Here is a 12,513-nt window from a genome sequence, read left to right on the forward strand (position 1 = left end):
AATCTTGATCAAAATATATTAGTTTGCCATCCAAAAACACCCTCTTCTTTCCCTAGGCCCTTCGTAGAATCTCCACCTTGGTATTGTATCGAAGGAATCTAATTACTATTAAGCGTGGCTTATCTTCTCTGTCTCCAGTAGGCCCCGGGGTGAGCACACGATGTGCCCTCTCAGTTTCAGGCTCCATAGTCAAAGGAATCTCCCGCAGCAACTTTCCTACAAACTCCATTATAGACAAATAAATCCTCTGCTCCTTCGGGAACATTGTTTATCCTGATTTTTTTTTGCCATGATCTTCCCTCCTGGTCAAGCAGTTTACTTTCTTGTTGATTTAATATTTTTATCATCTTACTTAGTATCCGTTCCACGTTTTGCACATGATCGTCCACCTTCTCAATTTGTGTCTCTGCCACCGCTATTTTTTGATTGACATGGGCAAGCTCTGACTTGATATCATGTAGTTGCTGTTTTATATCTTATTGGAACTCCCGTATCTCTTCCAGAATTTTTATCATATTTGCCGCTTCGCCTGATCAGGGCCCATCATCAGCCTCGCTACCACGCGGTCGGGTAGGAGAGCCGCTCGCTGCACCCCTCTCGTCCACAGGCTCCGCAGTGATGCTTTTTTTTATCTCCATTCTTTTCCCCCATTCTTGCACCCTTTATTAATTCAGATATTTTCGAAAGATCTTATATTTGATGGATTAACGGGGCAAAATGTGCGGAGGTGCTACTGATTTCAGCTGCCATTCTGGACGATGACATTACTGGAATCCTCTAGCTGTGCATTTCCACTCTTTCTCCTGGCAGTCACCCAGTTACCTGTCTCCTACACCCTAGGGGTGACTACCTCCCTGTAGCTCCTCTAACCTCCTCATTCTCCCATATGAGATGAAGGTTTTTAATCCAATTCCTTTATATATTCTCTCGGGAGCTGCAGCTTGGTGCATCTGGTGCAAATGTGTTTACCTGGGAGACCTTAACTGTTAATAAAATCCCAGCTGCATAGCAACAAAGGCTATGTGCATGGGAGTATTTCAGTTAGTGCGCAGCCACACACTCACGCAGCTTAGAGTGAACAGTGCTTACTTGTGTTGTGAGTTGTGGTTTGTGTTTGTTTGATTTGAAAAATTGTATATTTTAACTTTCTGGTAAGCGATCTTTCAAAAAATAATAATCTAATAATTTTTAATTTAAAAATCGTTAGAAGAAAAAAACCGTGCAGTTGTCAGGCCATGTAAAACTTTTCTCCTCAGAGCAATGGCTGGTCTGTGCAGCTGTTTAAAAAACATAGAGGGAATGGTAAGCATGGAAGAATGGGAAGCAGGAGGGACACCAGAGGGAGAAGATAGGCAGGTGAAGAAAAAGGATGGGTTAAGAGGGGAGCCAGAATGGCAAATGGAAAAAAGGTGGGGGTGGGGGGGAAGTAATTACTGGAAGTTAGAAAAGTTGATGTTCATGCCTTCAGGTTGGAGGCTGCCTGGACAGAATATGTTGCTCCTCCATCCTGAGAGTGGCCTCATTGTGGGAGTAGAGGCGGCCATGGACCAATGTGTCAGAATGGGAAGTAGAATTAAAACGGGTGACCAGGAGGAAACAACCTTGTTTATCATTAAACCAAGATATTATCTGACAAAGAGTTAACGTGGAACAGTGCAGCACAGGAACAGTCCCATCAGCCACAATATCTGCACAGAACACATTGACAAATCATACTGTCTCTTTTGCCTATACATGATCTATATCCCTCCATCCCGTGTATATTGATGCGTCTGTCTAACAGTTCCTAAATGCCAGTCGCATCTACTTCCCCTGACAGCTCATTCCACTCTCACTTTTTTAAAAAAACTTGCTGTACACATCCCTGTAAATCTTCCCCCCTCACTTTAGATGTATGCCCTCTAGTGCTTGACATTTTTTCCCCGGGGAATAGATTGTGACTATTTACCCAATCTATGCTACTCATAAGTTTACAAACTTTATCAGGTCTCCCCCCAGCCTTTGCCACTCCAGAGAAGATTTTTTTTTTATCAAAGTATGTATATTTTGTTGCGAGCATTCACAGTAGATACAAAGAAACACAATAGAATCAATGAAAATTGCACTAAACAAAGGCAAACAACCAATGTGCACAAGACAACAAATTGTGCAAATACAATAATAATAAATAATATTGTGAACGTGATTTGTAGTGTTCTTGAAAGTCAGTCCATAGGTTGTGAAATCAGTTCAATGTAGGGGTGAGTGGAATTGTCCATGCTGGTTCAAGAGCTGGATGTTTGAAGGATTAATAACTGTTCCTAAACCTGGTGGTGTGGGAGTTGAGGCTTCTGTACCTCCTTCCTGATGACAGCAGTGAGAAGAACAGGGCCTGAGTGGTGGGGGTCCTTGATGATGGACGCCACTGTCGTGTGACAGTACTCCTTGGCTTTTCCTGTGATGGTCTGGTCTGTAGACCTTGTTTCCATACCAGGTCGTGATACAACCAGTCAGCATTCTCTCCACTACACATCTGTTGAAGTTAGTCAATTTTCATATGGCTTGCAGAATCCCCAGACCAATCCGCTGCCAAACTGCCTCCGATCATTGTAACTGTTGAAATCCGCCATGTCCTTCTCCAGAGAAGATGACTCAAGTTTGTTCAACCTCATGCCCTCTGATCCAGGCAGCATCTTGGTAGCCCTCTTCCATACCCTTTCCAAAGCCTACACATCCTTCCTATAACGGGACAACCAGAACCGCACACAAGGACAGCCACTTCCCTTCAACCATTTGGTTCTTGAACCAATCTGCGCAACCTTAAACTCCACAGTTTAGCTACACTATGACCACAACGATCACTTTGCACTAAAATTTAATATATTCTAGTTGTGTTCTTTCCTGTACATGATTGGGAGTCAAAGCTGAGTTTAGTCAGTGTTGAATATATTGTCATATGAAGTAAATAAAGTTTTATACAGCTACATTATGACTTTGTTACTCTGATACTCTGTGTCCTCGTAAATGAAGGCAAGCGTGCCATGTGCCTTCTTTACCATCCTATCTACGTGCTCGGCCACTTTGAGGGAGTTGTGGATTTGGACCCCAAGATAGAGTAAGTAAGGAGAGAGAGATTTGCTGGGGTCTTTGGTAGGTAACAAAGATTTTGGCTAATTGGCAAAAGGCTGAACGTGACCCCAAAAAAGGGTGATGGAGGCAGATTCAATGTTACTTTATAAAAAGAAATGAGGGTATTACATATGAGGAGGAATATCCAAGTTGTAGGGAGGAGAAATAATTAGCATAGGTTCAACGGAACAGAAGTAAAAAAGGAGTTAAGTTGTTGAATTTGGCATGAGAACAGTGAACGATATGCAGAGGCAGAAGGTGAGCTGCTGGTTTCCATTGGACCATAAGACACAGGAGTAGAGCTCAGACATTCAATCCCCATCAAGTCTGCTCTGCCACTCGATCATGGCTGATTTATTTTCCCTCTTGTTGCACTGATCATTCCAGCGGCTCTGCGAAACTCGACCGAGAGTGGCGGGCGGGTTGAGGGGTTCGGAGCAAGCTTTCCCATGGACTTAACTTAATTTCTACCCACAGAGATGAAGGGGTCTCCGGACAGCGGTGAACCAGTGACTCTTCGCTACCACCGGTATCTGAACAGCCCACAGGACGTGGAGCCGAGTCAGTAAGTGCCTATCCGCCACAGCTTCCTTGTTTTGCCTTCCCTGTTTAGTGGCGTTTGTGTAGACGAGCTATCATGTCATTCTGAACCAGAAACCGGGAAGATGCTGCATCGTTCCAGCCACTTTTGGTGTCTTTCTTCACTGGCCCCAGTGATCTCCTGAACTGGTCCAAGGACAGTCACCTTCAAACTGCCCCGAGACTCATTTCCTTGCAGGCGTTTACCGGACAGAAAAAGAAATGCAATAGAATTATCAAAGAAAAACTATACATAAACAGACAAAGACTGGGCAAAAGCAGACAGACAGTGCACGTTAAAGTGACAGTGAGAACCTGTGCCCTTGTAAATGAGTCTGCAGGTTGTAGAATCAGTTCAGAGTTGAAGTGAGTCAAGTTCACTCTAGTTCAGGAGCCCAATGGTTGCAGGGTAATAACTGTTCCTGATCCCTGCTGGTGTGGTACCAAAGGCTCCAGTACCTCCTACCCAATGGTAGTAGCAAGAAGAGAGCATGGCCTGGGTGGTGGCGGATTTTGATAATGGTCTTGTGGCAGAGCTCCATGTAACTGTGCTCAGTGGTGGAGAGGGCTTTGGCTGTGATGGACTGGTCTGTGCCTACCGTTTTCTGTTTCCTGAATTCAAACTATTTATTGTCTCTGGGTATCATTCCTCTTGCAGGAGAGTAGTGGCTGCAGGAAAAGGTTGGGTGGAAGAGAGTGTACAGGGATAAGGAAGAGAGTAATTATTTAGTCTTGATGCTTTAGGCGCTCTTAACTCGACGTGTTGGCATAATGACAAGTTGACTTTTGACGGCCCATTGTATGCCGTCTCACTTTGCGATTGGAAAGTTGTGACTGGTGTTGTACCACTGGCCACTTCATTAGGCACACCTGTAGCCAATCATGTGGCAGCAACTCAGTGCATAAAAGCATGCAGACATGGTCAAGAGGTGTTCCGACCAAACATCAGAATGAGGAGGAAATGTGATCTCAGTTACTTTGACCGTGGAATAGTTGTTGGTGCCAGACAGGGTGGTTTGAGTATCTCAAATGTTGTTGATCTTCTGGGATTTTGATGCACAACAGTCTCTGGAATTTACAGAGAATGGTGGAAAAAAACAAAAAAAAAAGCAACCAGTAAACGGCAGATCTGTGGGTGAAAAACACCTTGTTAATGAGAGAGGTCAGAGGAGAATGGCCAGAATGGGTCATTAACAGGAGGGCAACATTAATTCAAATACCCACGCATTACAACAGTGGTGTGCAGAAGAGCATCTCTGAATGCACAATCTGTTGAACCTAGAAGTGGGTGGGCTACAGCGGTGGAAGGCCATGAACATACACAAATATACTCGGTCGCCACTTTATTAGGAATCTCCTGTACCTAGTAAAGAGGCTGTCCGAGTGCATATGGAGGATTTGGATGTGAATGTAACAGGGACATTTGCAAATGACACAGCATTAGGGGGGTTTTCGATAGCGAGGGGGGTTAGTCGTAGGCAACAGAATGATATTGATCAATTGGTTGTCAGAGCAACGGAAGATGCGGTTTAAGCCTGATAAGTGTGAGGTGATACCTTGCAGCATGTTCCACGCACCCCCCACACTCAGTATAAAAGTGATTTGCCCCTGATCTCCCTTCCTATACTTTCCATCAATCACCTTAAAATTACGCATCCATTCTTGGCCAGTACATTACGTAGTGTAAGCATTACGGAGAGAAAAAAAAACACACAAAAGCAAGGGTAGCATCGTAGCCTTGATGTGGCCCCCTGAGATGATCAGAATTGTTTATTGTCATTCCTCAGTACACAAGTGTAAAGGAGAACAAAATGGTTGTTTCTCCAGATCTGATGCAGCATAAATAACACAAAAAAAAGATAAATCTGAAAGTAATCCAATGAAACAAGGTGCAAGCAAATATTTAAAGTCCTTGCCATTGCTCGAGAGGCTTCCCCATCCAACTCCTGCCCAAATCTTAACATTTGTTCTGGACTTCACTTAACATCTGTGATTGATGGAGGAGGGATGTAGTCTTTTCAAAGACTGAGACTGGATTGTATTGCACGATTAATGAGTTGTGGGTGGAGCCCTTTGTACTGCCACAGTGGGTTCGCATGCTCGCTGCCATTGGCCTAATGCAAAGCAAGGGGTGGGGAGAGGGTTGCAGTCATCAGTCACCTTGCTGCAGGCACACGCACAAAATAAACGGGACTCACTGCTCCTGGTAACGCTGTCTCGCTCTGTTTCTGTGGACAGGTCAAAGATGGATGAGCACTTCGCTGAGCAGTGTGTTGATGGCAGCACAGAAGCAACCAGTGCCTCGGTGGCCAGCTACGCTCCAAGCCTCTGTCAAGCTGCGTCCTGGGACAGCGCAACGTCCATGAGAGCGGACGGTGTGGGAAGCCCCACCCTGTCCGCGGGAGGGATCTCTGCGGGGTGTGATGTTGAATCTTCAGGGGCCACCTCAGCTCTTCAGTTAAGCAGAAATCCTTCGACTGTCGATGGTGACCCTCCTGTCCTCTCTGCCTCAGGCAGTCCTGAGGGGCCTGGACCAAGTGGCCAGGTGGTGCAGGCTGCTCAAGGAGAAACTGAGACAATTCCACCAGCATACTCTTTGTTTGCTGAGAAGGAGAGATTTCAGGGAGGGTTTGCTGATCAAAATGGTGATGTCTTGACTGAAGGTACATCAGTCCAAACAGAGCTGACATTGAGTCCATCCAGACAGGGTCAGCGCAGTGGAGAAGGTCTGGAGTCATCCCCAGCCAATTCCCCCGGCCTTTTCTCACTACAGGTTTCCATGGCGAGGGAGGAGAACTCCATTCCACGTTCAGCCTCGATGGAGTCCTTGTGCAGGCCAGCAGCCAAGACATTCAGGAAGGAGAATCTGGGAGGACCAGGAGAAGATGCGAGGGAAAGTTCCGGCTCTGACTCCGAAGGGACATCGGAAAAGCTCCATTCCCCTGAAAACGAGGAGACAGCTCCCTCCAAAGAGTCAGGAGCACCAGAGTCGGCCTCCTCATCCAATGTGTCAGCTTTGGTTGTCAGCCAAGAACCAGATTTGAAACAGTTGGACGATTGTCCAGAAATGCCTGAAAAAGCCCAAGCAGAAGTGCGGCAGGAGTGTGAGAATGAGGAACAAGGCACTGAGGGGCGGCAAGACTGGAAGAGCCAAGAACTTGTGGTAGAATGTGATGCAATTTCTAAAGAGGCTCTACCCGCAGTTTCTGGTTCAGGGTCGGAAGAACCGATAGAGCCACGGGCTAACCTTCCAGACCAGCTCAAGGTCAGTAAGCACCAGAACGTTGCCACAGATTACCCGTTGGAATGCGCCAAGCCAGTGGAGGAACAAGTGGCGGCCAGTGTGTGTGATGGGGTGGAAGATTCCCCGCTGGCATCTGCTGAGGTGCCGGGGAAGGCCGGAGCCTTTGGCAAACCCGTCCAGCTTTACACCTGCACCAAGTGCAGCGTTTACTTCCAGGTCAAGGGGCACCTTCGCAGGCACATGCTCGACCACTTTGATGGGCAGGGCAGCGAGGGCTCGATGGGGGGGCCGCACCCTTTCAGTTGCCAGGAGTGTGGCTATTCTTTCTGTGAGCCGGCATCCCTCCAGTCCCACATGAGCCAGCACCAGGCGCGCAGGGTCAGCTTCATGGAGGCCATCCAGGAGCTGGCAGAGCCCCGAGCAAAGGGCTGTATCCGCACCTCGGGTGCCAGCCCCCCCTCGTCACTGGGGGAGCACGAAGGGGTACACTCCCACCCGGGAAAGCTCTGCAAGGCCCAGGCGACAGCGGGCAAAGAGCAGCAGGAGCATGGTTTGCTCCTCCAACCGGACGTTTCTCGGGAGGTCAGTGTTCCATGTCCGCCCGGCCCCAGGCCACTGCCTCCGGCCCTGCATGCGGGCAAGGACTATCCCCATACCCGGCGGGACGAGGCAGGCTGTGTGAAGCTGAGTCAGCCACCCCTCTATCAGCGGAAGCCCGGCTGGCCCCTGGGCAGAACAGCTTGGCTACCCACTCACCAGGGGTCTGGGGACCCACCCGGACCTTCCGACAAATGGGAAAGCCCCCAAAGGTTCCTGCCGGGCATTCCGGAGCGAGTGCCACCACCTTCCGCTGCCAAGGACCTGTGCCACTATCGGGCCAGGCAGCCCCTGCTGCAAGGCGGAATAAAGAGCACCGGTTTCAAAATGCACTCAGCCATAGGCGTGGCCAGGAAGGTCCGTCCGCATGTTGTCCAGTACACGTCACCCGTAGACCTTTGCCAGTACCCTGGGTTGCAAGAAGGTGCCAGGCCGGCCCTTCTCCCCTTGCCTGAAGAAAGTTATCATCCTCAAAAAACTGATTCCACTGCCGACCTGCACTGGAAGGGAATGGAGGCGGGCAACGAAGTGGGTACAAATCTCGGAGCCACCTTAACCTACAGGAAAGTCGTGATTGACCACTTCTTGCCCAGGATGAGTGGCGCTGGCCGTGCAGCCCACAAAGATTTGGAGACAGGAGATGCAGAAGCAGCAGTGGGAAGCAGAGCCTGTCACGCTCCGGCGGAGCCTTGGCTGGAGGATCCCGAGCGGAAGGCACCAGGGTCAGCGGGGCTCACTGCTGGTGCCCGAAGTCCTCGTGTGAGGAAGAGAAGGAAATCTGGAGAGCCGTCTGCGGCTTCCTGCAGGCCCAGAGCAGTGAAGAGGCGCACAAAGGAGATGCTGGCGGCCGTCAACATTCCCTCAGACCTCCCTGTCGACCAACGGCAGCAGCTGGTGAGGATGACGCCATTAATATTGCTGGAGAAAATAGACAACCAGTCAGAAAGCAAACTGGCTTCGGAGGACCAGGGGCTGGAATCCAATTTAGAACCATTAGGCATCTGTCCAGAGAATGAACTTGCAAATGGTCTTTCACAGGAGCCGACAGAAACCCATTCAGTTCACAAACCTACAAATGTCTTTTCTCAGCTTGAACCCATGGACACCCAATCACACTGCAAACCTGCCAACAACCATTCGCAACACAAGTCCATTGAAACCCATTTGTATGACTCAACAGAAGACCAATCATCATGTAAATCTTTAAACAGCCACCCGCAACACAAGTCTTTAGAGACCCATTCACATGAGCCCATGGAAATCCATTCACTTTACAACCCCACTAATAGCCATTCACTGCGAGAGAAAATGCATTCACGTTGTGAATCTGTCTGCAGCCATTCACAGCCTGATGTCTTGAGCAACTGCTCACAGTCTCACCCCTTCTCTGAAGAAAGGGAATTGGATTCTTCTCTGGAGGTGCAAGCTGACAGGGCGATCTTCTGGGAAGTACCCAGTGAAGATATGACGATAGATCTGATGAAGAAGTCAAAAGATCTTTTGAGCCGGAACTTATTACGAATGTTTCCATTGGAAGAGAGAGAATGCCCCTACTGTCCGGATAAATTCCACACCGGGATTGGCCTGGCCAATCATGTGCGAGGGCACCTCAAACGGGTTGGCATTAGCTACAACACACGCCATTTTGTTAGTGCAGAAGAGGTCACGGCTATCGAAAAGCAATTCTCGTTACAGAAGCTGAAGAGGAAAGGTAACTTCACTTGCATGTACAGTGTATTGACTAGATTGTTGTGTGTACCAGTTGTGATTTACACGCAGCTGCCAAGTTTGTAAATGTATGTGTAGTTTAGTATTTAGATTAACGAGTCCCTCGTTTAGGCTGCAGCTCCAGTGAGCTCTGTGGTACGTGAAAAGAGGCAGATGATGATCGTTGCCCACTCTACCTTCCCAAGTGAATTCTGCAGATGAGCAACACACCCACACCCGCACACACAAAGTGCTGGAGGAACTAGCCTGACCTGCTGAATTCCTACAGCACTTTGTGCTGGGTTCCAAGTTACATGTTTGTTCCCAGTGATTTTCAGCCTTGTAGACTGAACTTAGGAAATATTGCTTGTAGTGTATGCCTTGGAAATATTCCATATTCCTTGTAGTCTTTGGTTGACAGGTATCTGTTTATCTCAGTTTTAAGGTGGATTGTTAACCTCCCTCCCAATTTTTGCCAAAGATTTCTGCGGCTTATGCATTTCCAATGTTGTCCAACAACGCCGCTGAAAGATCTGATTTAATTTTGTAGAATTTACAGTCTCTCTTGCGTGACTTAATCTTCTGGAATCCAGTTGCAATTCCAGTAGATGGTCACTGCACTCTCTCCATGAGGTGTCCCTCCCAAGGCGCAGTGCCCGGAAGTGAACACAGAAGCCCAGGTGCCCTCTGCATATGCCATGGAACATTTCTGTGAGAATTACTGCTGAGTAGTCCATAGTTGGAGAGCTGATTTACTGGGATCAGTTAGGACATAGGATGTACAGCTCAGAAACAAGCCCTTTGGACCATGTTGTCTGTGCTGAATTGAACCAAATCTCTTCTGCCGATTTATGATCCATATCCCTCTATTCTCTATTCCCACCACACTTACAGCTTCTTAAACACCGCTATCATATCTGCTTCCGCTACTCCCCTTCCCCCCCCCCAGTTCAGGGCCCCCACCACTCTTTGTGTAAAAATAGAATATGCCATACACATCTCCCATAAATTTTCTCCCTCTTGAACGAGTTAACGAAGGAAAGATGTGTGTGCGATTTGAAAAAGTTATCAGGGCAGGTGTGTGAAGGGAAGTTTACTTGGATTGGTCATTTAGGAAAAGTTTTTCACTGCGACTGATTTTGCTCCACTGTTCCCTTTCTCAGCCCTTAAATTCCGTGGAGGTGTCGTGGAAAAGTGCAACCTGTGTGGTGCCAGTTTCGATTCCAGGGCCGGCATGTCAAGCCACGCGCGTGCTCACCTGCGGGAGCTGGGCGTGATGACCTGGAGTGCGACCAGCTCCCCCATTGACCTGCTGAACGAGCTCCTTCAGGACCAGGCCCCTCCCAGCCTGACTGATGGCCAGCCCGTCCCCGACGGTGCCTCTGCGGGAACCCCCACCCACGGACCAGGGGGTTCAGAGGCTCCGAGCCCCCGACCACTGGGTAAACCCTTCGCATCCATCAACTGCAGCTCACCACCACCAAGAAACAAGGGTGAGTTGTACAGTAAACATCATGTCTGTGTGAAATATTGTAAACTCTTCTTGTGTATTGTTACCATGGCTGTTGCTCCAATATCACTCATCTCTTCCAGGAACACACATGCTCAATTTAGTCACATAATTAGCCCTGTGGGAATAAATGATTGTTGTGCCAAGATTTATGTCATTAAGCTGGAAATAGTGCAAAGAAGATTTACCAGGGTGCTGCCAGGACTCGAGAGGCTGAGTTATAATGAGAGATTGAGCTAGCTGGTACGCTGCACCAAACCAGATGGTAATGACTGACATGAGGGTGGTGGAGTGTAGAATTGCACTGGTACGTTCTGGGGAAGATGGAATTTTACCAACTGTCTCGAGTACATCCTCCGCTGAGACTTTTTGTTACTGAGGGAGGTATGGTTCTCCTTCATAAGGCTGTGTGCAAAGATAATGCCCAGGAGCTCGTTGGTAATGAGTGGGTGGAGAGGAAACACATTTCTCCTGACGTGAATATGCATCTTCATGGTTTTGAGGGCATTCAGCAGTGAGTTGTGGTTACACATGGACACGAGCCCGTTTACTTTCTCAGCCATCGGAAAGCAAGCTCTGAGGACAGCTTACAGAGGGAGATTAAAAGTTTAAGTGAGTGGTCAGGAGATAGGCAAATAGTGCAAAATGTGGTGAAATGTAAACTTGCTTGCTTTAAAATAGATTACTATTCTCAGTGGCCACTTTACTAGTTACAGGAGGGTAATAAAGTGGCCACAGCAGTTGAAGGCAGTGTGATCTGCTGCTGTAGCCCATCCACTTCAAGGTTTGACATATTACGCATTCAGAGGTGCTCTTAGACCATAAGACATAGGAGAAGAAGTAGGCCGTTCAGCCCATCGAGTCTGGTCCGCCATTCCATCATGGCTGATCCTAGATCCGTGACCCTAATCATCTCCTCTGATGATTGCGCCTTGACCAATCAGGGAACTACCAACTTCTGCCTTAAATGTACCCAAGGACTTGGCCTCCACCACGGTCTGTGGCAGAACGTTCCACAGATTCACTACTCTCTGCCTAAAAAAATTCCTCTTTACCTCTGTTCTAGAGGGTTGCCCCTCAATTTTGAGACTGTGCCCTCTAGTTTTGGATACCCCTACCACAGGAAACATCCTCATCACATCCACCCTTTCTAGACCTTTTAACATTCAGTAGGTTTTAATGAGATTCCCCGGCATTCTTCTAAATTCCAATGAGTACAGACCCAAAGCTGTTAAACGCTCCTCATATGTTAACCCCTTATGCCAAGAATTATCCTTGTGAACAGCCTGTGCACTCTCTCCAATGACAGCACATCCTCTCTGAGATATGGGACCCAGAACTGTTGACAATACTCTTAAGTGCGGCCTGACAAGTGTCTTATAAAGGATCAGCATGATCTCCTTGCTTTTATATTGTATTCCCCTTGAAATAAATACTAACATTTGTCTACCCTGCTTGTTACTTCTTCAAAGAAGTCTAACCGATTTGTCAGGCAGGATTTCCCTTCACAGAAACCATGCTGATTTTGACTTATTTTATCATTAGTCACCAAGTACCTGGATTATGTGATTGTTCCTCAGGATAAAGTTAGTTTGAAGACTGATACTCATTAATAATAGACTCCAACGCTTTCCCAACCTCTGAGGTTAGGATAACTGGCCTATAACTTTCTTTCTTTTGCCTTCCTCCCTTCTTAAAGAGTGAAGTGAAATTTGCAATCTTCCAGTCCTCCAGGATCACGTGGTTCTTCAGAACCAGAATCAAGTGG

At 47.7% G+C, this 12,513-nt stretch overlaps 1 protein-coding gene across 1 annotated transcript in view; it reads left to right on the forward strand.

Annotated features, from left to right (window-relative positions):
- Positions 1-12,513, forward strand: part of LOC132405910 (uncharacterized) — a 150,219-nt gene that overhangs the window by 14,970 nt on the left and 122,736 nt on the right. The window contains exons 2-4 of the mRNA XM_059990889.1: positions 3,586-3,673; positions 5,926-9,239; positions 10,399-10,728. Of these exons, the coding sequence (XP_059846872.1) occupies positions 3,586-3,673; positions 5,926-9,239; positions 10,399-10,728 (3,732 nt within the window). The remainder of the gene's footprint in view (positions 1-3,585; positions 3,674-5,925; positions 9,240-10,398; positions 10,729-12,513) is intronic.

Source organism: Hypanus sabinus, chromosome 16, assembly GCF_030144855.1.
Source record: "Hypanus sabinus isolate sHypSab1 chromosome 16, sHypSab1.hap1, whole genome shotgun sequence".
Classification (NCBI taxonomy): Eukaryota; Metazoa; Chordata; class Chondrichthyes; order Myliobatiformes; family Dasyatidae; genus Hypanus; species Hypanus sabinus.